The sequence below is a fragment of the Cyanistes caeruleus genome, chromosome 10 (genome assembly GCF_971803275.1).
Source record: "Cyanistes caeruleus chromosome 10, bCyaCae1.hap1.1, whole genome shotgun sequence".
NCBI classification, from domain to species: Eukaryota; Metazoa; Chordata; class Aves; order Passeriformes; family Paridae; genus Cyanistes; species Cyanistes caeruleus.
The window spans coordinates 13496365-13521322 of record NC_141710.1 but is presented as its reverse complement, the minus strand read 5'-3'; the positions used below and the strand labels follow the sequence as shown (position 1 = coordinate 13521322).

The 24958-nt window shown below is 49.9% G+C and overlaps 1 protein-coding gene across 2 annotated transcripts in view; it reads left to right on the top strand.

Moving 5' to 3' along the window:
• LOC111933464 (IgGFc-binding protein-like) overlaps positions 1 to 24958 on the top strand; it is a 63941-nt gene that overhangs the window by 25060 nt on the left and 13923 nt on the right. For both annotated transcript variants that reach the window (XM_086843636.1, XM_086843637.1), the window contains exons 18-55: positions 517 to 776; positions 882 to 966; positions 1730 to 1822; positions 2189 to 2430; positions 2526 to 2809; positions 2921 to 3198; positions 3494 to 4092; positions 4457 to 5021; positions 5174 to 5373; positions 5479 to 5859; positions 6214 to 6500; positions 6877 to 7148; positions 7426 to 7503; positions 7691 to 7840; positions 8446 to 8705; positions 8811 to 8895; positions 9659 to 9751; positions 10117 to 10358; positions 10454 to 10737; positions 10849 to 11126; positions 11422 to 12020; positions 12385 to 12949; positions 13102 to 13301; positions 13407 to 13787; positions 14142 to 14428; positions 14805 to 15076; positions 15354 to 15431; positions 15619 to 15768; positions 16374 to 16633; positions 16739 to 16823; positions 17251 to 17343; positions 19087 to 19334; positions 19602 to 19779; positions 20287 to 20395; positions 20896 to 20990; positions 21570 to 21746; positions 23675 to 23877; positions 24186 to 24330. In XM_086843636.1, the coding sequence (XP_086699762.1) occupies positions 517 to 776; positions 882 to 966; positions 1730 to 1822; positions 2189 to 2430; positions 2526 to 2809; positions 2921 to 3198; positions 3494 to 4092; positions 4457 to 5021; positions 5174 to 5373; positions 5479 to 5859; positions 6214 to 6500; positions 6877 to 7148; positions 7426 to 7503; positions 7691 to 7840; positions 8446 to 8705; positions 8811 to 8895; positions 9659 to 9751; positions 10117 to 10358; positions 10454 to 10737; positions 10849 to 11126; positions 11422 to 12020; positions 12385 to 12949; positions 13102 to 13301; positions 13407 to 13787; positions 14142 to 14428; positions 14805 to 15076; positions 15354 to 15431; positions 15619 to 15768; positions 16374 to 16633; positions 16739 to 16823; positions 17251 to 17343; positions 19087 to 19334; positions 19602 to 19779; positions 20287 to 20395; positions 20896 to 20990; positions 21570 to 21746; positions 23675 to 23877; positions 24186 to 24330 (9141 nt within the window). The remainder of the gene's footprint in view (positions 1 to 516; positions 777 to 881; positions 967 to 1729; positions 1823 to 2188; positions 2431 to 2525; positions 2810 to 2920; positions 3199 to 3493; positions 4093 to 4456; positions 5022 to 5173; positions 5374 to 5478; positions 5860 to 6213; positions 6501 to 6876; positions 7149 to 7425; positions 7504 to 7690; positions 7841 to 8445; positions 8706 to 8810; positions 8896 to 9658; positions 9752 to 10116; positions 10359 to 10453; positions 10738 to 10848; positions 11127 to 11421; positions 12021 to 12384; positions 12950 to 13101; positions 13302 to 13406; positions 13788 to 14141; positions 14429 to 14804; positions 15077 to 15353; positions 15432 to 15618; positions 15769 to 16373; positions 16634 to 16738; positions 16824 to 17250; positions 17344 to 19086; positions 19335 to 19601; positions 19780 to 20286; positions 20396 to 20895; positions 20991 to 21569; positions 21747 to 23674; positions 23878 to 24185; positions 24331 to 24958) is intronic.

The window sequence follows — 24958 nt, the reverse complement described above, 5'->3', positions numbered from 1 at the left end:
TGGCCTTCCTCAGGAGCAGTTTGTCCAGTGTCCCTGAGGGCCTGAGGATCCTCTTGGGAGGATTTCCAGCCCTGACAATCAGTTTGTGCTGCCCCCAGAGCAGGCGAGAACCTGCCATGCAGGGGAGAATGTAATGCACACCTTGGTGATCCGTCTGTCTCTGGGGAGAGATCACAAATGGGTCTGTGGCTCTGTTACAAAATCCTGCCTTTTCCAGAAGCCACAATGGGGGTTCTCCAAATCTGCAGTGCCATGTGAGGACTGAGGCAATGCTTTGGAGGAGTTGCCATGTCCCAGTCCAAAGCATACCTCTGCCATGACCCTGAGAGCACATTCATAGAGGCACTGGGATCTGGGGAAGGTTGTGGCTTGTGAAGGATCTGTGTTTGCTCTCCCCTCCTTTTTGCCTGCCTGAAACTGTAGCTGGGGTGCTCCCACAACTATGCTTAGGTTGTCCCTGGCTGCTTTGGGTAGCTCTGATGCATCTGTGACAGTGTGGCTCGTGCTTTGTTTCAGATGGCTACTACATCTTCCTGCAAGGGAGTGATGATACTCTCCCTGGCTTTGTGGCTCACCTGGTCAGCCCGGTGTGCAGCTGGGAAGGAACACTCTGCTTCCGCTTCTGGTACCACATGTATGGAAGTGCTAAATCAATGGCCCTGCGGGTGTACGTGCGGGAGGACGATGAGCCAGTGCTGGTCTGGCAAGAAGTTGGGAACCATGGGGACAGGTGGCACTTGGGAGAGGTCACGGTGCACACCACGGGAAACAGGCAGGTAAGGCCACAGGCTCTCACTGTCACCTCAGAGGAGCTGTGCTTTCTAACCATGCTCTTCACACATGCAGCTGGACCTAATGCTGGGAACCATTCCTTCTCTTAGATTTTGCTGGAGGGAGAATGGGGTGAAGATGTGAGGAGCAACATAGCATTGGATGATGTCTCCGTTGAAAAGGGATCCTGTGCAGGTACAAGGCTTGGCTTAGGGAAGGGCAGCCTGAGACATGTCACTGACTGAGGGGGCAGGCTGTGCTCCAGGCAGGAGCACAGGTTGTCTTTGGGCACTGATGCAGCCTGTCCCCAAGTCAACTCTCCTCTGGGTGGTTGGAGCACTGGCAAAGCCTGCAGTCACTGCTTTAGTTCACGTGTTGTAAACTAAACCGTGGACCTGACATTGACCACAGGTACAGAAGTGCCTTATCTGCTGTTGTCACTCAGCTCAGCTGGTGGCAGAGCCCTTGAGTGGGACAGCTCTGCTTGAGATGACACTCTTCAGTGCCTGTCCTGGGTATGCCTAGTCATGGTGTTGGGTAATTTAGAAGGGTGAGGGAACCAGCTGCCTGCAACAAAACTCCCCGGTTGGTGCACATCTCCTCTCACTCTCTCTTGTGCTAGGTCCATCGACATCAACACCCACAGTGCCCTTGCCAGGTACCACAATGCAGCCTGTGCTCACCACCATCCCCATTTGGTTCTAATTCTTTAAAGTGTTCATTTTGCTTCCTCCAATGCCCATGTCACGGGATGGAGAGTATGTTCTGAAGGGGGGTATGTGTCCTCCTGTCTCCCAGCCCCACTGCTGGTGGTAGTGTTTTTGCAGAAACATGACAATGACATCCCTGACCTGATTCTCCTGAGTCAGCGTGTTGGCTTTTTCAGGAAAGCTGGATGACCTGCTTGCAACTAAGTCTCTTGTTGTCACTTACCACTTCTTCCTCCATCTCTCCATAGGTCCACCTCCTACTACACCCCCTACTCTACTGCCTAACATTACCACACAGACAACGCCAAGCCCACCAACCACAACACCTGGGATGACCTCAGGTACTATCTATTATTGGTGGAGTTCTGAGTCCACTTCAAAACCCATATGGTGACATGGTGCCTTTGCACTTAAGGGCTGGTATTTATTTCAGTCACCCTCAATTATAAGTCATTCATTGAATCCTCTTCCATTTCTAAGGGTTGGTGTGGGACAGCTGTGCTTCCAGCTTTAGGATGTTTGAGTAGCTTTCAACTGTATGTCTGTAAAAAGTAATGCTCTCTTGATATAGATCCATGGTAACTCTGTCTGTCTGAAAAGCCAACAGACCACTCATGCACTAGATGCTGTTTGAGTAAAGTGAGCTGGGGAGAAGAGGCAGTAGGAGGTGCTCAACTGAGAGTTTCTTCTGGTCTTTCCACTGTCAGGCACTTGTGTGGTGGAAGGAGACCCTCACTACCACACATTCGACAAGCAGTTACATAATTTCATGGGCACCTGCACCTACACCCTCTCCAAGCTGTGTGACAGCAACAGCTCTCTGCCCTACTTCAACGTGGAAGCGTCCAATGAGCACAGGGGAGGCAACACCCGTGTGTCCTATGTCCGATACGTGGATGTGGATGTGGCTGACCAACGGATAAGGCTGGGACAGGGTGGAGTGGTGACGGTGAGCTTGAGGGGGAGGTGCTGTGGGGCTGTGTGAGAGGAGATACCTGTGCCAAATGGGCTGCTCCAATACTGTCTCGCTTCCTCTCCTTCCAGGTCAATGGAGTGGTAGAGATCCTGCCTTGCAGCCCATCTGCAGGCGTGCAGGTCTTGTCCAGCGGGTTCTACACCATGGTCATGACAGACTTTGGCTTGAGAGTCAAGTTTGATGGGAAGCATCGGGTGGAGGTGACACTTCCAAGCACCTTTGGGCAGAAGGTTTGTGGCATGTGTGGAAACTACAACGGGATGGCCGCGGATGACTTCCAGAACCCAGAAGGGACAATGGAGCCAGACTCCACCAGCCTGGGCAACAGCTGGGAGGTGTCCAACAACAGCAGGTGGGTATGGCCCTCGGTAGCCCTGGGGACACATTGGGCAAGGGAAGGAGGAGGAGGCACCAGGAGAAGTCCAAAAATGACGCAGGGGCCCTTCTGCCTGTCTGTCCACAGCTGCTCAGCTGGACCTCTGCCCATCCCAGCCTGCACTGAGACTGACAAGCAACTCATTGGCAGCAGCCACTTCTGTGGGCTCCTCACTGACACCAGCAGCCCATTTAAGGTGTGCCATGCTGTGCTGAGCCCCAGCAGCTACTTTGATACCTGCTTCTATGACCTGTGTGAGCTGGGACTGGACAGTGAGGCCCTGTGCAAGAGCTTGCAGTCTTATGCAGATGCCTGCCAGTCGCTCGGTGTCCAGATACCTGCATGGAGGAACGCAACCTTCTGCCGTAAGTCTAGACATGGTACCACCGGCAGGCACTCTCAGGAAAACACAGGACAGGGTTGGAAAAGTCAGCTGGGGAGTAAGAACTATTGTCCCTATGGGCTTTAAGGATATACAGGTAGATATCAGGATAAGAGGCATCATCTTCTGTTTTGTTTAGATCAGATAGGACTGCAAATACAAGTAGAGTCAAAGAGACCACAGAGAAAACAGAGATAGCTACTTTTAGAAAGGGGGATATTCAGCAGAAGGCAGTATTCTGTTCTCCAAGTAATATGCCTGGTCATCTGTCTTGGCAGCAATCACTTGTCCAGCCAACAGTCACTATGAGCCCTGTGCTGCAGCCTGCCCTGCCACCTGTGTTGACCCGATGGCTCCCCACAGCTGCAGCCTGCCGTGCGTGGAGGGCTGTGTGTGCGACAGCGGGTTCCTGCTCTACAATGACCGCTGCGTGCCCAGCCAGCAGTGCGGGTGCTGGCACAACGGGCAGCACTACCCCGTGGGCTCCGAGTTCTGGACGGACGACACCTGCTCCTCCAAGTGCACGTGTCCTGCACGGGGAAGCAAAGTCCAGTGCTTCAATGCCTCCTGCCCTGCGGGCCAGTACTGCGGGGTGCAGGACGGGAAACCTGTGTGCCTCGAACACTCCTACGGCATCTGCCACGTCCACGGGGACCCCCACTACAAAACCTTTGACAGGGTGACGCACAACTTCATGGGCAACTGCACCTACACCCTGGCCAAAGTGTGCTCCAACACCACCTCCCTGCCCTACTTCAATGTGGAGGCCAAGAACGAGCACCGTGGCAACACCCGAGTGTCCTACGTGCGCGAAGTCGTGGTTGAGGTGCACGGACAGCGCATTGTCATCCTCAAGAAGCAGGAGAGCCACGTGCTGGTAGGCAGTGGGGCATGAGCGTGGTGGGGCTGCAGGGCAGCACTGGCTGCACCTGGGCAGGGCCTGGCGTGTACCAGATGCCTCCATTGTCCCAGGAATCTGTGGGCTCCCCTGAAGGCTCTGGGTCCCTTGGTTTTTCCTTTTGGGATGGGCTGGAAGAGGAAGAGGCAAATGGGGAACGTGGACCATGTTGAGCACAGTGCAGAACACAGCACACAGCTCTGTGAGCCCCAGGAATGTTGGGGTGTGAGGACATCCCAGGCAGTTGTTTGCTGTGCCTGGGCTGGCAGCTGCTTTCCCTGGGCAGGAGCAGCCGGGGAGGCCGGGGACAGGCCCGGGGCCCACTGTGGTGTGTGTGCCGTAGGTGAACAACGTGCGCCAGACGTTGCCGGTGAGCGCAGCGGGAGGGGACATCACGGTGAGCAAGAGTGGTCGCTACATCGTCCTGGAGACAGACTTCAACCTCCGAGTGTCCTACGACACTGACCACTCGGTGGAGGTGAAGGTGCCCACCACCTACTTCAACCTGACCTGTGGCATGTGTGGCAACTTCAACAACCGCAGAGACGATGAGTACACGATGCCCAACGGGCAGCAAGCCACAGACTCCAATGCGCTGGGGGAGAGCTGGCAGGTCCCAGACAGTGACCCCTCCTGCGGTGTCCCTGTCCCCTCCCCACCCTGCAGTGCAGAAGAGGAGAAGCTCTACCGCTCCGACCAGTTCTGTGGCATGCTGACCACCAGGCCTAGCGCTTTTGAGAGGTGCCATGGTGTGATCAACCCCCAGGACTACTTTGACACCTGCTTGTACGACCTGTGTGCCCTGAATGGTGGCCAGGAGTTCCTGTGTGCTGCTCTGGAGGCCTATGCTGATGCTTGCCAGGCAGCTGGTGTGACTCTTCTTCCCTGGAGGAATGCTACCTTCTGCCGTGAGTACCCGCCTTGCCATTGCCAGAAAGGCAAATGGGCCACACCCTCTGCTCTGAGCCTCTGACCAAAGCAAGTCTTTGGTGTGTCCCTTCCCACTAGGCTGTCCATGGTTAAAGTCTTGCTGGTCTTAATTTTCCTCTTCCCATTGCAGCCCTGCAGTGTCCCCCCAACAGCTACTATGACCCCTGCATGACCGGCTGTCCTGCCACCTGTGCTGACCAACAAGCCCCACAGAACTGCTCCAAGCCTTGTGTGGAGGGCTGTGCGTGTAGCTCTGGCTTCCTCCTGAGTGGAGACGCCTGTGTGCCCGAGGCCAACTGTGGCTGCCTCTTTGAGGGCAACTACTATACTGTGAGTGAAAAGCCTGCCCTGGTTTGCTCTGCCTTGCCACACCACTCCTCTGCCTCTACTTTCCCGCCCCATGCTGACTGAGGTTTGGTGTTTTCCTGCCTGCAGGAAGGCGAATCCTTCGTGAATGAGAACTGCACTCGCCGGTGCCGGTGCGAAGCCAAAGGCCAGATGGTTTGCTCTGCCTTGTCCTGTGGCGAGGACGAGGTCTGCAAGATCCAGGATGGCCAGAGGGGCTGTTACCCAGCCAGCACTGCCGTCTGCCACATCTACGGTGACCCACATTACAGCACCTTTGATGGGAAGCTCCATCACTTCCAGGGCTCCTGCAACTACACAGTGGTGACGGGCTGTGACAATTCCTCCGTTGGCTTCAGTGTCACCACCCGCAACAAACATCGCAGCAGCCGGAGCTGGACAGCTCTGAACTCTGTGGCACTGTCCCTCAAGGGCCTCCACATTGCACTGCGCGAGCACAAGGCAGTCTACGTAAGCCTCTCATGTTTATACCTGGGAACAACAGACACACTGGACACCCTGAAAGCAGCCCTCTGTCCCCAGGGACAGCTTGCTACTCCCTGAGCCTGCTGCATGCTCACAGAAGAGCATGGCAGGGCTCTGAATGGGCCATATATGGCTGCTTATGCAGACTCAGATCCTTGGTTTCTATCCTGAGTTTTCACTGAGCCATTGGGACAGTTGCTGCTGCCCCTGTTGGCCAGGGCAGGGTTCCTCACACCAGCAGTGCTTCTGGCTCACTGGCACTACCCCAGAGAGGAGCAGTGACCTCTCAGTGGAGGGCACCTCTTTATGCTTCTGTCTCTCTCTGTCCCCCTTCTCCAGATCAATGGTGCTCTGGTCTCCCTGCCTGCTTCTCCTGCCCCCGGTGTCACCGTTTCCCTGAGCGGCTCCTACGTGCGGGTTGCTACCAAGCTGGGCCTGCAGCTGCAGTTCAATGGGGACCATGAGCTCCTAGTGAAGGTGTCGGAGAAGTACAAGGGCAAGCTCTGTGGGCTGTGTGGGACGTACACTGGGAGCCAGCAGGATGACTTCATGCGACCCGATGGGGTGGTTGTACCCGACTTCAACGACTTTGGAGCCAGCTGGATGGTGCCGGATGATGAGTGGCTGTGAGTCCTTGTTCCCTCATGTAGATGAAGGACAGAGGGGAGCTGAGGGAGGGGTGGTGATGGCAAGCATGGGGCAAGTGAGAAGAGGCTGTTCCTGACCCCGGGAAGAGTGGGCTGAGCCTGGGCAGGATGCTTTTCCCAGGCTGTTTGGATCCCAACTGCCTCAGCCGTTTGTTTCTGTCCACCTGAAACCAGGGAGAGCAATGGTGCCTGTGGGCCATGTGTTCCAGCCTTTCAAGAGACAGCCATGGGGGCCTGTCTTAGGGAGGGATCTGGACTGCAGAAGCTGAGGTTATGGGTGGGGAGGAGGCCAGGAAATGCCCTGGCTGCTTTCAACAGGCTGTAGAGAACTCAGGGCTGTCTGTCTGCTTTGTAGGTGTGACCCAACCATCAGCCCACCTCCATCCTGCTCCCCTGCTGAAGAGGAGGCAGCTAACAAGCAGTGTTCAATCCTCACACACCTCGGTGGCCCGTTCCAGCCATGCCATGCAGTTCTGCCACCCAAGACATACTTGGAGAGCTGTGTCTATGACCAGTGTGCCACAGGTGGCAGCACGGAGCAGCTCTGCAATGACCTGGGGGCCTATGCTGCAGCTTGTGCTGAGGCAGGTGTTGCTCTGGGAGACTGGAGTGCTGGCACTGTCTGTGGTAAGTCTTCTGTTGACCTCCTTTGATTTCCTTGAATCTCAGAGGCAAGGAATGGGGCAGTACATGGCGGCAGAGATTTCCCATAACTATGTAGCCCATAACTAGCCACTCTGGTGGGCAAGCCCTTGCATGAAGAGACTCTTCTGGACACGTGGAATCCCTTTCCCACACTTTGTTTGCAATGGTGTGGGGGTGTTTGGGATGCGTGCAATGTCCCCATTTGGGAACAAATCTTCATAATCAAACGTACCTTCTCCACTTCTGTTTCGCTCACCAGCTCCTACAACCTCGCCCCCCTTGCCAGGCACTACAACACAGCCTCCACATACAACAACATCACCTGGGACAAGCACAGGTACGCTTGTCTCCCATCTGTGGTTTTTAGTGGCTGTGCTAAGCACTTCCCCTTGGCTGGCCACCCTCGCCTGTCCACGGGCATGCCATGGATGTACATGGATGTGCCTGAGCTCTGCTGGACATGGGGAAAAGGTGGCCCCACCCTCACTCTACAACCTCTGCTTTCCTTTCTGTACCGTGTTCAGCTCCACCAACAGAGTGCAATTTTGCCTGCACATTCGACAAGGACTTCTGTGGGTGGGTCCAGGAAGATTACAGCAGCATTGACTGGATAAGGAACAAAGGCCCCACACCCACGCCAAACACCGGCCCATCCTCTGACCACACAACAGGAGGTAGGAACAGCAATCAGGACACAGGCAGAGAGCTGTCCCTGCAAGAATGGCAACAAACTTCTAACAGCAAACACGGACCACGTTTTTCCTGGCCTTCCTCAGGAGCAGTTTGTCCAGTGTCCCTGAGGGCCTGAGGATCCTCTTGGGAGGATTTCCAGCCCTGACAATCAGTTTGTGCTGCCCCCAGAGCAGGCGAGAACCTGCCATGCAGGGGAGAATGTAATGCACACCTTGGTGATCCGTCTGTCTCTGGGGAGAGATCACAAATGGGTCTGTGGCTCTGTTACAAAATCCTGCCTTTTCCAGAAGCCACAATGGGGGTTCTCCAAATCTGCAGTGCCATGTGAGGACTGAGGCAATGCTTTGGAGGAGTTGCCATGTCCCAGTCCAAAGCATACCACTGCCCTGGCCCTGAGAGCACATTCATAGAGGCACTGGGATCTGGGGAAGGTTGTGGCTTGTGAAGGATCTGTGTTTGCTCTCCCCTCCTTTTTGCCTGCCTGACACTGCAGCTGGGGTGTTCCCACAACTATGCTTAGGTTGTCCCTGGCTGCTTTGGGTAGCTCTGATGCATCTGTGACAGTGTGGCTCGTGCTTTGTTTCAGATGGCTACTACATCTTCCTGCAAGGGAGTGATGATACTCTCCCTGGCTTTGTGGCTCACCTGGTCGGCCCAGTGTGCAGCTGGGAAGGAACACTCTGCTTCCGCTTCTGGTACCACATGTATGGAAGTGCTAAATCAATGGCCCTGCGGGTGTACGTGCGGGAGGACGATGAGCCAGTGCTGGTCTGGCAAGAAGTTGGGAACCATGGGGACAGGTGGCACTTGGGAGAGGTCACGGTGCACACCACGGGAAACAGGCAGGTAAGGCCACAGGCTCTCACTGTCACCTCAGAGGAGCTGTGCTTTCTAACCATGCTCTTCACACATGCAGCTGGACCTAATGCTGGGAACCATTCCTTCTCTTAGATTTTGCTGGAGGGAGAATGGGGTGAAGATGTGAGGAGCAACATAGCATTGGATGATGTCTCCGTTGAAAAGGGATCCTGTGCAGGTACAAGGCTTGGCTTAGGGAAGGGCAGCCTGAGACATGTCACTGACTGAGGGGGCAGGCTGTGCTCCAGGCAGGAGCACAGGTTGTCTTTGGGCACTGATGCAGCCTGTCCCCAAGTCAACTCTCCTCTGGGTGGTTGGAGCACTGGCAAAGCCTGCAGTCACTGCTTTAGTTCACGTGTTGTAAACTAAACCGTGGACCTGACATTGACCACAGGTACAGAAGTGCCTTATCTGCTGTTGTCACTCAGCTCAGCTGGTGGCAGAGCCCTTGAGTGGGACAGCTCTGCTTGAGATGACACTCTTCAGTGCCTGTCCTGGGTATGCCTAGTCATGGTGTTGGGTAATTTAGAAGGGTGAGGGAACCAGCTGCCTGCAACAAAACTCCCCGGTTGGTGCACATCTCCTCTCACTCTCTCTTGTGCTAGGTCCATCGACATCAACACCCACGGTGCCCTTGCCAGGTACCACAATGCAGCCTGTGCTCACCACCATCCCCATTTGGTTCTAATTCTTTAAAGTGTTCATTTTGCTTCCTCCAATGCCCATGTCATGGGATGGAGAGTATGTTCTGAAGGGGGGTATGTGTCCTCCTGTCTCCCAGCCCCACTGCTGGTGGTAGTGTTTTTGCAGAAACATGGCAATGCCATCCCTGCCCTGGGTCTTCTGAATCAGTGTGTTGGGTTTTTCAGGAAAGCTGGATGACCTGCTTGCAACTAAGTCTCTTGTTGTCACTTACCACTTCTTCCTCCATCTCTCCATAGGTCCACCTCCTACTACACCCCCTACTCTACTGCCTAACATTACCACACAGACAACGCCAAGCCCACCAACCACAACACCTGGGATGACCTCAGGTACTGCTATTATTGGTGGAGTTCTGAGTCCACTTCAAAACCCATATGGTGACATGGTGCCTTTGCACTTAAGGGCTGGTATTTATTTCAGTCACCCTCAATTATAAGTCATTCATTGAATCCTCTTCCATTTCTAAGGGTTGGTGTGGGACAGCTGTGCTTCCAGCTTTAGGATGTTTGAGTAGCTTTCAACTGTATGTCTGTAAAAAGTAATGCTCTCTTGATATAGATCCATGGTAACTCTGTCTGTCTGAAAAGCCAACAGACCACTCATGCACTAGATGCTGTTTGAGTAAAGTGAGCTGGGGAGAAGAGGCAGTAGGAGGTGCTCAACTGAGAGTTTCTTCTGGTCTTTCCACTGTCAGGCACTTGTGTGGTGGAAGGAGACCCTCACTACCACACATTCGACAAGCAGTTACATAATTTCATGGGCACCTGCACCTACACCCTCTCCAAGCTGTGTGACAGCAACAGCTCTCTGCCCTACTTCAACGTGGAAGCGTCCAATGAGCACAGGGGAGGCAACACCCGTGTGTCCTATGTCCGATACGTGGATGTGGATGTGGCTGACCAACGGATAAGGCTGGGACAGGGTGGAGTGGTGACGGTGAGCTTGAGGGGGAGGTGCTGTGGGGCTGTGTGAGAGGAGATACCTGTGCCAAATGGGCTGCTCCAATACTGTCTCGCTTCCTCTCCTTCCAGGTCAATGGAGTGGTAGAGATCCTGCCTTGCAGCCCATCTGCAGGCGTGCAGGTCTTGTCCAGCGGGTTCTACACCATGGTCATGACAGACTTTGGCTTGAGAGTCAAGTTTGATGGGAAGCATCGGGTGGAGGTGACACTTCCAAGCACCTTTGGGCAGAAGGTTTGTGGCATGTGTGGAAACTACAACGGGATGGCCGCGGATGACTTCCAGAACCCAGAAGGGACAATGGAGCCAGACTCCACCAGCCTGGGCAACAGCTGGGAGGTGTCCAACAACAGCAGGTGGGTATGGCCCTCGGTAGCCCTGGGGACACATTGGGCAAGGGAAGGAGGAGGAGGCACCAGGAGAAGTCCAAAAATGACGCAGGGGCCCTTCTGCCTGTCTGTCCACAGCTGCTCAGCTGGACCTCTGCCCATCCCAGCCTGCACTGAGACTGACAAGCAACTCATTGGCAGCAGCCACTTCTGTGGGCTCCTCACTGACACCAGCAGCCCATTTAAGGTGTGCCATGCTGTGCTGAGCCCCAGCAGCTACTTTGATACCTGCTTCTATGACCTGTGTGAGCTGGGACTGGACAGTGAGGCCCTGTGCAAGAGCTTGCAGTCTTATGCAGATGCCTGCCAGTCGCTCGGTGTCCAGATACCTGCATGGAGGAACGCAACCTTCTGCCGTAAGTCTAGACATGGTACCACCGGCAGGCACTCTCAGGAAAACACAGGACAGGGTTGGAAAAGTCAGCTGGGGAGTAAGAACTATTGTCCCTATGGGCTTTAAGGATATACAGGTAGATATCAGGATAAGAGGCATCATCTTCTGTTTTGTTTAGATCAGATAGGACTGCAAATACAAGTAGAGTCAAAGAGACCACAGAGAAAACAGAGATAGCTACTTTTAGAAAGGGGGATATTCAGCAGAAGGCAGTATTCTGTTCTCCAAGTAATATGCCTGGTCATCTGTCTTGGCAGCAATCACTTGTCCAGCCAACAGTCACTATGAGCCCTGTGCTGCAGCCTGCCCTGCCACCTGTGTTGACCCGATGGCTCCCCACAGCTGCAGCCTGCCGTGCGTGGAGGGCTGTGTGTGCGACAGCGGGTTCCTGCTCTACAATGACCGCTGCGTGCCCAGCCAGCAGTGCGGGTGCTGGCACAACGGGCAGCACTACCCCGTGGGCTCCGAGTTCTGGACGGACGACACCTGCTCCTCCAAGTGCACGTGTCCTGCACGGGGAAGCAAAGTCCAGTGCTTCAATGCCTCCTGCCCTGCGGGCCAGTACTGCGGGGTGCAGGACGGGAAACCTGTGTGCCTCGAACACTCCTACGGCATCTGCCACGTCCACGGGGACCCCCACTACAAAACCTTTGACAGGGTGACGCACAACTTCATGGGCAACTGCACCTACACCCTGGCCAAAGTGTGCTCCAACACCACCTCCCTGCCCTACTTCAATGTGGAGGCCAAGAACGAGCACCGTGGCAACACCCGAGTGTCCTACGTGCGCGAAGTCGTGGTTGAGGTGCACGGACAGCGCATTGTCATCCTCAAGAAGCAGGAGAGCCACGTGCTGGTAGGCAGTGGGGCATGAGCGTGGTGGGGCTGCAGGGCAGCACTGGCTGCACCTGGGCAGGGCCTGGCGTGTACCAGATGCCTCCATTGTCCCAGGAATCTGTGGGCTCCCCTGAAGGCTCTGGGTCCCTTGGTTTTTCCTTTTGGGATGGGCTGGAAGAGGAAGAGGCAAATGGGGAACGTGGACCATGTTGAGCACAGTGCAGAACACAGCACACAGCTCTGTGAGCCCCAGGAATGTTGGGGTGTGAGGACATCCCAGGCAGTTGTTTGCTGTGCCTGGGCTGGCAGCTGCTTTCCCTGGGCAGGAGCAGCCGGGGAGGCCGGGGACAGGCCCGGGGCCCACTGTGGTGTGTGTGCCGTAGGTGAACAACGTGCGCCAGACGTTGCCGGTGAGCGCAGCGGGAGGGGACATCACGGTGAGCAAGAGTGGTCGCTACATCGTCCTGGAGACAGACTTCAACCTCCGAGTGTCCTACGACACTGACCACTCGGTGGAGGTGAAGGTGCCCACCACCTACTTCAACCTGACCTGTGGCATGTGTGGCAACTTCAACAACCGCAGAGACGACGAGTACACGATGCCCAACGGGCAGCAAGCCACAGACTCCAATGCGCTGGGGGAGAGCTGGCAGGTCCCAGACAGTGACCCCTCCTGCGGTGTCCCTGTCCCCTCCCCACCCTGCAGTGCAGAAGAGGAGAAGCTCTACCGCTCCGACCAGTTCTGTGGCATGCTGACCACCAGGCCTAGCGCTTTTGAGAGGTGCCATGGTGTGATCAACCCCCAGGACTACTTTGACACCTGCTTGTACGACCTGTGTGCCCTGAATGGTGGCCAGGAGTTCCTGTGTGCTGCTCTGGAGGCCTATGCTGATGCTTGCCAGGCAGCTGGTGTGACTCTTCTTCCCTGGAGGAATGCTACCTTCTGCCGTGAGTACCCGCCTTGCCATTGCCAGAAAGGCAAATGGGCCACACCCTCTGCTCTGAGCCTCTGACCAAAGCAAGTCTTTGGTGTGTCCCTTCCCACTAGGCTGTCCATGGTTAAAGTCTTGCTGGTCTTAATTTTCCTCTTCCCATTGCAGCCCTGCAGTGTCCCCCCAACAGCTACTATGACCCCTGCATGACCGGCTGTCCTGCCACCTGTGCTGACCAACAAGCCCCACAGAACTGCTCCAAGCCTTGTGTGGAGGGCTGTGCGTGTAGCTCTGGCTTCCTCCTGAGTGGAGACGCCTGTGTGCCCGAGGCCAACTGTGGCTGCCTCTTTGAGGGCAACTACTATACTGTGAGTGAAAAGCCTGCCCTGGTTTGCTCTGCCTTGCCACACCACTCCTCTGCCTCTACTTTCCCGCCCCATGCTGACTGAGGTTTGGTGTTTTCCTGCCTGCAGGAAGGCGAATCCTTCGTGAATGAGAACTGCACTCGCCGGTGCCGGTGCGAAGCCAAAGGCCAGATGGTTTGCTCTGCCTTGTCCTGTGGCGAGGACGAGGTCTGCAAGATCCAGGATGGCCAGAGGGGCTGTTACCCAGCCAGCACTGCCGTCTGCCACATCTACGGTGACCCACATTACAGCACCTTTGATGGGAAGCTCCATCACTTCCAGGGCTCCTGCAACTACACAGTGGTGACGGGCTGTGACAATTCCTCCGTTGGCTTCAGTGTCACCACCCGCAACAAACATCGCAGCAGCCGGAGCTGGACAGCTCTGAACTCTGTGGCACTGTCCCTCAAGGGCCTCCACATTGCACTGCGCGAGCACAAGGCAGTCTACGTAAGCCTCTCATGTTTATACCTGGGAACAACAGACACACTGGACACCCTGAAAGCACCCCTCTGTCCCCAGGGACAGCTTGCTACTCCCTGAGCCTGCTGCATGCTCACAGAAGAGCATGGCAGGGCTCTGAATGGGCCATATATGGCTGCTTATGCAGACTCAGATCCTTGGTTTCTATCCTGAGTTTTCACTGAGCCATTGGGACAGTTGCTGCTGCCCCTGTTGGCCAGGGCAGGGTTCCTCACACCAGCAGTGCTTCTGGCTCACTGGCACTACCCCAGAGAGGAGCAGTGACCTCTCAGTGGAGGGCACCTCTTTATGCTTCTGTCTCTCTCTGTCTCCCTTCTCCAGATCAATGGTGCTCTGGTCTCCCTGCCTGCTTCTCCTGCCCCCGGTGTCACCGTTTCCCTGAGCGGCTCCTACGTGCGGGTTGCTACCAAGCTGGGCCTGCAGCTGCAGTTCAATGGGGACCATGAGCTCCTAGTGAAGGTGTCGGAGAAGTACAAGGGCAAGCTCTGTGGGCTGTGTGGGACGTACACTGGGAGCCAGCAGGATGACTTCATGCGACCCGATGGGGTGGTTGTACCCGACTTCAACGACTTTGGAGCCAGCTGGATGGTGCCGGATGATGAGTGGCTGTGAGTCCTTGTTCCCTCATGTAGATGAAGGACAGAGGGGAGCTGAGGGAGGGGTGGTGATGGCAAGCATGGGGCAAGTGAGGAGAGGCTGTTCCTGACCCCGGGAAGAGTGGGCTGAGCCTGGGCAGGATGCTTTTCCCAGGCTGTTTGGATCCCAACTGCCTCAGCCGTTTGTTTCTGTCCACCTGAAACCAGGGAGAGCAATGGTGCCTGTGGGCCATATGTTCCAGCCTTTCAAGAGACAGCCATGGGGGCCTGTCTTAGGGAGGGATCTGGACTGCAGAAGCTGAGGTTATGGGTGGGGAGGAGGCCAGGAAATGCCCTGGCTGCTTTCAACAGGCTGTAGAGAACTCAGGGCTGTCTGTCTGCTTTGTAGGTGTGACCCAACCATCAGCCCACCTCCATCCTGCTCCCCTGCTGAAGAGGAGGCAGCTAACAAGCAGTGTTCAATCCTCACACACCTCGGTGGCCCGTTCCAGCCATGCCATGCAGTTCTGCCACCCAAGACATACTTGGAGAGCTGTGTCTATGACCAGTGTGCCACAGGTGGCAGCACGGAGCAGCTCTGCAATGACCTGGGGGCCTATGCTGCAGCTTGTGCTGAGGCAGGTGTTGCTCTGGGAGACTGGAGTGCTGGCACTGTCTGTGGTAAGTCTTCTGTTGACCTCCTTTGATTTCCTTGAATCTCAGAGGCAAGGAATGGGGCAGTACATGGCGGCAGAGATTTCCCATAACTATGTAGCCCATAACTAGCCACTCTGGTGGGCAAGCCCTTGCATGAAGAGACTCTTCTGGACACGTGGAATCCCTTTCCCACACTTTGTTTGCAATGGTGTGGGGGTGTTTGGGATGCGTGCAATGTCCCCATTTGGGAACAAATCTTCATAATCAAACGTACCTTCTCCACTTCTGTTTCGCTCACCAGCTCCTACAACCTCGCCCCCCTTGCCAGGCACTACAACGCAGCCTCCACATACAACAACATCACCTGGGACAAGCACAGGTACGCTTGTCTCCCATCTGTGGTTTTTAGTGGCTGTGCTAAGCACTTCCCCTTGGCTGGCCACCCTCGCCTGTCCACGGGCATGCCATGGATGAACATGGATGTGCCTGAGCTCTGCTGGACATGGGGAAAAGGTGGCCCCACCCTCACTCTACAACCTCTGCTTTCCTTTCTGTACTGTGTTCAGCTCCACCAACAGAGTGCAATTTTGCCTGCACATTCGACAAGGACTTCTGTGGGTGGGTCCAGGAAGATTACAGCAGCATTGACTGGATAAGGAACAAAGGCCCCACACCCACGCCAAACACCGGCCCATCCTCTGACCACACAACAGGAGGTAGGAACAGCAATCAGGACACAGGCAGAGAGCTGTCCCTGCAAGAATGGCAACAAACTTCTAACAGCAAACACGGACCACGTTTTTCCTGGCCTTCCTCAGGAGCAGTTTGTCCAGTGTCCCTGAGGGCCTGAGGATCCTCTTGGGAGGATTTCCAGCCCTGACAATCAGTTTGTGCTGCCCCCAGAGCAGGCGAGAACCTGCCATGCAGGGGAGAATGTAATGCACACCTTGGTGATCCGTCTGTCTCTGGGGAGAGATCACAAATGGGTCTGTGGCTCTGTTACAAAATCCTGCCTTTTCCAGAAGCCACAATGGGGGTTCTCCAAATCTGCAGTGCCATGTGAGGACTGAGGCAATGCTTTGGAGGAGTTGCCATGTCCCAGTCCAAAGCATACCACTGCCCTGGCCCTGAGAGCACATTCATAGAGGCACTGGGATCTGGGGAAGGTTGTGGCTTGTGAAGGATCTGTGTTTGCTCTCCCCTCCTTTTTGCCTGCCTGACACTGCAGCTGGGGTGTTCCCACAACTATGCTTAGGTTGTCCCTGGCTGCTTTGGGTAGCTCTGATGCATCTGTGACAGTGTGGCTCGTGCTTTGTTTCAGATGGCTACTACATCTTCCTGCAAGGGAGTGATGATACTCTCCCTGGCTTTGTGGCTCACCTGGTCAGCCCGGTGTGCAGCTGGGAAGGAACACTCTGCTTCCGCTTCTGGTACCACATGTATGGAAGTGCTAAATCAATGGCCCTGCGGGTGTACGTGCGGGAGGACGATGAGCCAGTGCTGGTCTGGCAAGAAGTTGGGAACCATGGGGACAGGTGGCACTTGGGAGAGGTCACGGTGCACACCACGGGAAACAGGCAGGTAAGGCCACAGGCTCTCACTGTCACCTCAGAGGAGCTGTGCTTTCTAACCATGCTCTTCACACATGCAGCTGGACCTAATGCTGGGAACCATTCCTTCTCTTAGATTTTGCTGGAGGGAGAATGGGGTGAAGATGTGAGGAGCAACATAGCATTGGATGATGTCTCCGTTGAAAAGGGATCCTGTGCAGGTACAAGGCTTGGCTTAGGGAAGGGCAGCCTGAGACATGTCACTGACTGAGGGGGCAGGCTGTGCTCCAGGCAGGAGCACAGGTTGTCTTTGGGCACTGATGCAGCCTGTCCCCAAGTCAACTCTCCTCTGGGAGGTTGGAGCACTGGCAAAGCCTGCAGTCACTGCTTTAGTTCACGTGTTGTAAACTAAACCGTGGACCTGACATTGACCACAGGTACAGAAGTGCCTTATCTGCTGTTGTCACTCAGCTCAGCTGGTGGCAGAGCCCTTGAGTGGGACAGCTCTGCTTGAGATGACACTCTTCAGTGCCTGTCCTGGGTATGCCTAGTCATGGTGTTGGGTAATTTAGAAGGGTGAGGGAACCAGCTGCCTGCAACAAAACTCCCCGGTTGGTGCACATCTCCTCTCACTCTCTCTTGTGCTAGGTCCATCGACACCAACACCCACGGTGCCCTTGCCAGGTACCACAATGCAGCCTGTAGTCACCACCTCACCAACAAGACCCACTCCAAGCTCAGGTACTGCCATGTTTGATCCCTGTCTCCTACTGCCTCTTAATAGTGTTCATTTTGCTTCCTTCATGTCTATGACCATGTGGCATATATGTATTTTTCTCCATTTCATCTATAGTGATATAAGAGTTTCTGGTGAGAAGTCACTGTCAAATCCCTGTCCTGGGCATCCTGGGCCTCCCTGGTCATGTTTTTTGGGTGTTTGTGATGAGGGGATCAGCTGCCTGCAGCAAAACTCCCGTGTTGGTGCACATTTCCTTTAAATCTCTCTAGTGCTAGGTCCATTGACATCAACACCCACATGTCCTGTGCCAGGTACCAAATGCAGCTTGTACTCACCACCTCACCAACCAGACCAGACCCTGCTCAGATATTGGCATTTCCACTCTCTTTCTCTTACTGCCTCATCTTAGTGCCTTTAGCATTTCCTTGTCTTCTAAATCCAGGTTCCATAGCCAACAGACAGGGATTTTATGCTGGAGGTCCAGAGCTTTTCCTTGCTAATCACACCTTTGGAACATTTCTGCTCTTTTGGGAATCTGTCTGACTTCCAGCTCTGTTCATCTTCCAGTAGGTGTCTTTTGCCACAGTGCTGATGTTTTTGTAAGAGTAGACCAAACATGTGATAGCTGTCTCACATACTCTTTATTGCTATGTCCATATATATTTGAATTAGTCTTCTGTATGGCAAATTTTCTCTTGTTATACAGATGTTTTTGTCTGTATATTTAAATTTTTCATTTAATTTCCTTTTTTTTTTTTTGTTTCAGATATAATCCAATTATATTTTCTTGGGAAAGACTAGTTTATTATATAGGATATGTACTAAAATGTCAGTTCAGCTAAATTTTAATTGCTGATTTCCTCTAATTTTAATAACAAATATCTGTATGTATCTGCTTGTTAAGTACAAGAGAGCCCTGGCTTACCTATTCAGTTCAGATTTCTTCTGCTTTTCTTGGTAATTAATAAATATGTCTTTCTTTGTAAGGAGTTAAGGCTGACATGTAGATGCAACCCTAAGTGTAGCTGTACTTTAACATGCCTTTGAAAAGCAAAAATGTAAGAACCCCTCCTCATTATTTTTTGGTGGTGGTGGGAAACACCATGAAGCACCTTCAGGCTCAACTCTGATAAGAGGTGATGGGAAGTTTTTTCCTTTAAATCAGAAGTTTTTATCAGTATTCTAAATCTTACACCGGTCTCACACATAAATGCATACACAATATACCTCCATTTGTACATATTATCACTGGCTATTTATTTTTTTTTATTTTTTATTTTTTAAATGTGTAAACGATATCTTGTGAAAGCAATACTCAATTTAAGTTCCATAAATTATATGAGTACCAAACCCCAGACAACTGATAGTGCAGCGGTCTATTCTGGCTAACCAGCCCTGTTAAGTTTTTGAGTAAATTCTTCCTGTTTAGTCAGAAAGATATCTTTGGACCCACAAAGAATCTACTCTTGTGTATCAGAAATCTGTGCTAGAGGTTGATGAAGAAACTTGCGTAAAAGGCATTATTAAGACTTTGTTATATAAGTGGAGCAGTGAGTTTTTACTGTCCAGATCTTAAAAGCTCTTTATAACTTATAAAGCTTAGCTTTATAAGCTTTTGGAGTGCTATTGACTGGTGTCATCACTATTATATCTGAGCAACAAATACAACATAAGCAAACAAACTGGGAACCAAGCATCTGCAAAAGTCTGGTGAAGACTCAGAGGGACTTTTTCTTTCTTCACAGGTCGTGCTTCCTGCAGCGCTTCTGGGGACCCACATTACAACACTTTCGACCACAAGGTTCATAATTTCATGGGAAATTGCACTTACACCCTCTCCAAAGTGTGCACGGTCTCTGAGAGTCTTCCATACTTTGATGTGTCCACAACAAATGAGCACAGAGGAGCCAACACCAAAGTCTCCTACGTGAAGTCAGTGCACGTGGAAGTCTATGACAATCAGATTTCTCTGCTGAAAAACAAGAAAGTGAATGTAAGAAAATACCTGTTAAAAAGACATATAATTTTTAACTGACATGCAGACAATTATTATCTCTGTAGAGTTTATAACAATACTTTATCTTTTTATTAATGATATCTATCTCTTTTAATGAAATCTCCAACAAACTTGCTCAGATGTTCTTTAATCAGTTCCAGTCGCCCTATGCACAAGATCCTATTTTTCAGCAATCTGTAATAGCTGCTGGTGGTTGTAGGAGTCCCAACAGCCATACACTTACTTTCACAACTTGCTGTACAGGTGAATGGTCGCAGAATGAACTTGCCTGTATTTATCAAAAAGAAGATCAGTATTCAAAGCAGTGGTGGATATGTTCTCTTGGAAACTGACTTTGGACTGTGGGTGAGATATGATGGAAATCATTATGCAGAAGTCTCTGTGCCCTCTAATTACAGTGGTCTGCTCTGTGGCCTATGTGGTAAGTGATTACTTAATTTTTTTTCCTTAGTATGTAGAAATTACAAGAGTAGTTTGTATTGTGAGTTTCTGATTTTTCTTTGGTTTAGATCATCCGGAGTTTTCTAGTTCAGTTATCTCTTCATGGGTTTTTCACACTTTCAGTGCAGGAAATCTACCTAAGAATATAATGGTGCAGATAGCACTGTTTAATTTTTAGTCCAACGGTCCATCCATGTAGGATGCAAGAAAATTAGTAGGGTTTCTTTAGGTAAGTTTTTTCTTGGATGCCATGTAATCTAGTTACATAGGAGCTTACAGACTTCCTCCTTCAAATGTCTAAGCAGCAGCTCTTGTCAGTAATAAAAACACAATTCTGCTCTTATTTTGCCCAGTACAGGTTGATGTTATATATATATTATCTCTACTTCATTTTAATTTATTTTACAGCCTGAAACCTAGGGTTTTTTTCTACAGGTTTGAACTTCATAACATTCATCATCCGATAAATCTCTTTTTACCCTCATAGGTAATTATAATGGTGATCCAAATGATGACAATATCAAGCCCAATGGTGACATTGCAAGCGGTTCCACTGATCTTGGAGAAAGCTGGCTGGTGCCTGAGAATAACACCATGTATGTAAAATCATTTCATCATATGGCATTTGCTGAGTAAACTCTTAAAATCAAATATCCATCTACTCGCTGGCTTTTTCATCCAGCACTTCTACAATTTCCAGCTGCCCATTAGAAGTAGAGAGCTGGACTTTCACATAAACCAGTGAATAAGAGGGCTGGTGTCCTTTAAGTCTCATTTTTCAAAGCAGGAACTGTCTGTTGAGTGTGAGGGGGATGGTACATCAGTCCAGTTCCCTTATTAGAAAACGTAACTGTTTGGACCCCATAGCTCTTCTTTTTTTTCAGCTAAGAATAAGCCTTTGAATCACCCAGAAGGGATCAAAAAAGGAGTCCATTCAGTGAGAGGGCTGACATCAGCTCTTCACAAAGAAGCTGGATAGTCTTGTGACAGAAATTAAATGCACTCTTTTGTGCAGAGTTGTCATGTATTCATTTTCCACTGAAAATCTGATAGTAAGAGATGTGAAACACGTGTTTGATTTGCTTGCTTTCCCCAGATGCTTCAGTGGTGGGACAGAAGAGCAATGTGATCCTGTGTTGGAGAGTGAAGCAAAGAAAAACACAGCATGTGGCATGATCACAGACCCAACAGGTAGTGTGTTGGTAGATGTCTGTGAACCACATGATGGAGCATGGTCTAGCTTGTTTTGTCCCTTCTCTGTAGTCTCTTTTTCTGAGCTCATATTGGAAGTATATAAAGCCTCCAGTGTGAATATCATAGGTGCCTGGCCAGAATATGTCATCTGTTCAGACAATGCCAATGTATGCATTAATTTTGTCTGAGAACATGTGCAGTGAACCATAGCTGCTCTTTGTGTTAAAGTGACTTGTTCTCTGCTTGCTAAAAGAAGCAGTTCAGACAGACTGTGTGTGTATTACAGATACTTTGTCAGAAATTCTGTACGTTTGCTGTAGTTGTCTAGAATTGGCCAGCAATGCTTAATTTATGTAAGTTATGTTGTATCAATCATGCAAAAAGAGGAAAACCTGATCCACAGAGACCATTCTCATATTGTGCATTATGTATCCATTTCAAGTACTGGATTAATTTACTTAACAAAGCCTCGAACACCCACAATGTGTTTGCTGTGACAGAAAATACAGGATGGTCAGTCTTAACATTCCAGTGTGTTTTTTCTATCCTTCTCTATATCTTCCTTGATTTACACAGGAATCTTCAAGGACTGTCACACAAAGGTGCCTCCACAGAATTTCTTTGAAAACTGTGTTTATGACATGTGTTTCACTGGGGGACAGGCAACATCCTTATGCTATGGACTCCAGGCCTACGCTGAGCTGTGTGTCAATGCTGGGATATGCATAGAATGGAGGAATGCTACTCTTTGCCGTGAGTGTTTTGATATAAATACCTATTCTGAATTTTATCTTCATTGTCCTCTACCTTTTCCATACATGTTATTTCATTTTATGTAATGTTCTGAGTATAGTCTGTCTTTTATAATGTCTTGAGCCTGCTTCAGATTCAGGACCATTCCAGGATTTGTATAAACCACTAGTTACAAAAACATGCAGATTAAATCCTTAAAGTTTTATAATATTTATAATTTGCTATTAGTTTCTTAGAAAAGTCTGATTATGTTCAACTGTGTCTTATGTGAGCTTCTGCATTGGAGAAATAAGTCCTTTTGCTTCAATGAAAATCTACTATCCTCAATGTAAGTGGAACTGGTAGTCCTCCATAAAACATGTTTATCCATGGCCTTTGGTTAATAAAATAAGGGACCTTGAAAAGCTGCTGTTTCTAGGAAGTGCTCTATTTCTCTCTAAAGCAAAGAAATTGAGTACTGTCATGTATATTTCAATTAATTCTCTTCAGAATGACCCTATGGCAAATCTAATATAATGAACTCATATTTATTAGAATAAAGCTTTCCAAAGGTTCCACTGGTGCTTATTTTTAGCAATACTGGACAGCTTTCTGCTTCTCAGACATACAATCATAGAATCATAGAATGGTTTGGGTTGGAAGGGACATTAAATATAATCTAGCTCCAACCCTCCTGCCATGGGCAGGGATGCTCTCCACTAAAACAGCTTTCTCAAAAGACCATCCAGCCTGGTCTTGAATAATTTCAGGAAGGAGGCATCCACAACTTCTCTGGGAAGCATTTTCTAAAGGACATTTAGGTCCACAAACTATACACCTGGAGAGAAAAAAAAGTCCTCCTAAGATCAACCATAAATAAAATTAAATAAACCATAATTGTTTTCTATGCTTTTTTTTTCCTTACAATTATTTTTATTATACCATGTACTACTGGATTACCTTCTTCAGATCTGCACCTTTTTTCTTTTTCTTTTTCTTTTTGTTCTTTTTTTGATGTGATCAACAATTAGCTCTGCATTTAAACTAAGCCATGACAAAAATGGGCAGGTTCTAGGAACTGGTTGGAAAAAGAACTACTGTGATAAAGCACCCAGTAAGTCAGCCCTGAGAGAACAAAGCACAGAGAATTCTTATATAAAAAGAAGATAGAACAAGAAATGAGTGTCTAAGCCTCCAAATCAGATTAATGACATGGACATCCAGACTCCATAGTCTGAGGCTATAGGCCAGGACCTAAATACCTATGGCTTCATTATAGTAATAGAGAAAAGTCAGTAATATTAGAAAGATTGACTCTCAAGTGCTCTCTTCATCAGTGATTCAAATAAAAAACTCAAGTAAGGTCCTGACCAAGTGAAGGAAGTCTGGCTAGATACTGGAGATGTCAGATGTAGTTATCTGACAGGAGTAAGAGATCTTATTGTGGGGACAGAAATAAATGAGAATCATATGTAGTGCTTTATAACAAAATCCAGCCAAACACATGTTTTTCTGTGATTTTTTAGATGACAGAAATGGACAAATGCTTTGGGATTTCTGTAAAATGTAATGTTATCCCTGGAGACCATGTTTTGAGTCATAGAAGCCCAATTCTACCATCAGCAGGAGGGATGTGAAAGTATATTGTTCTCAAGGAGTCTCAGTGAAAGACAGACTGTGATTTTTAGTTCTATTTTGGAATATTTAACAGATGCTCAAGTAGGAACTACAGTAATGGGGATATACCAGCTGGTATAGCAAAAGATTCTTCCCATAACTAAGTCACTTTATGCCTTTAAATCAGAAGAAAAAGACTTGTACTCAGCACTCTGCTGTCAGACTTCCTAACAGCCATTTTGTATATTTTCAGGACCAAACAGGAAAAGCATCAGGAAAACCTTTATTATGATTTTGTCCTTTGGAGTAATCTTTTTTTTCAATTTATTTAGCAATGTCCTGTCCTGGAGGCAGCATCTACAAGAGCTGTGGTACTAGGTGTCCTTCTACCTGTTTGAACAACTCAGAAGTTGATTCCTGCAGTCCTTTGCCAGTGGAAGGTTGCTTCTGTAAGGAAGGCTATGTTTTGAGTGGAGACACATGTGTTCCAGAAAGCAACTGTGGTTGTGTTGATGGAAACAACCAGTACCACCAGGCAAGTAACATCAGACATTTAAAGGGAAAAAAAAAAAAAGAAAAAACCCAAAACAGGGAATCTCATTCTTTATCACTGTGAGGGAAAAAGAATGTTAATAACAGTACAAAATTCATATTTACACCATCAATAATTTCAAAATAGACTTGTTTTGCCAGCTTTCTTGGTCCATGAGTTGTGTGGCTAGAATTGCCCAAATGATTATACATCATACACATTCAAATACTAATAATTTTATTTTTCCCTTATGGTTTTACCTTGCTACTTATCTTATAATATATACTTCTACACTCTTTTTTTCCATGTAGCTGAATGAAAGCTGGTTCACTCATTACCCCTGCACTGAGCGTTGCACCTGCAAGGCAAATAACATCATTGAGTGCCAGGCTTGGGAGTGTGGAGTCCAAGAGGAGTGCAGTATTCAGGATGGTGTGCTGGGCTGTCATTCCAATGGTGAGTCCTGCCTGAAAATTATCCCAATGTCAATTCCATAATTAGATCCTCCTCTTCTTCTTCTACCTTTATTATAAATATCTTTTCATATGGGATAGCAAAGAAGTCCCAACTGCTGCCAGTGCTAAGAGATGAAAATGCAGGATGTCCTGTCTTGCAAGCACAGATGCCCTCCTGTTGTAGTGGATATCAGCAAAAACTGATGCTGCCTAAAATTTTGCAAGGTTGCTTGGATTCTGTTCGTCCTGATAATGAATATTCAAGACCCACATCACCAGTGCTGCAAGCTTTAAATTTGGCTGCATTTCTGTGAGAATTGTATTTCTGTGGGCCTGCGTAATGGCAAGTGCCTTATGTATTGGTGTCTATAGATGCAACTTTATTTACTTTTACATTTACATCTACATTTATGCAGGTAATTATGTATTTTGATATAGATCACTAGTAAAGCTTTGTATTACTCTCAGCTATACAATAAATCATAGCTACAACAGCATATAGAAATGTATACAAAAGTTTATTTTGTATATAATTTGCAAATTAAATTTAAGAGATGCTTTCTGGAAACTTATTTACAAATAAATGTCATTGGCATGAACCTGAGTTGCCTCTCTGAAAGTTTGCCCAC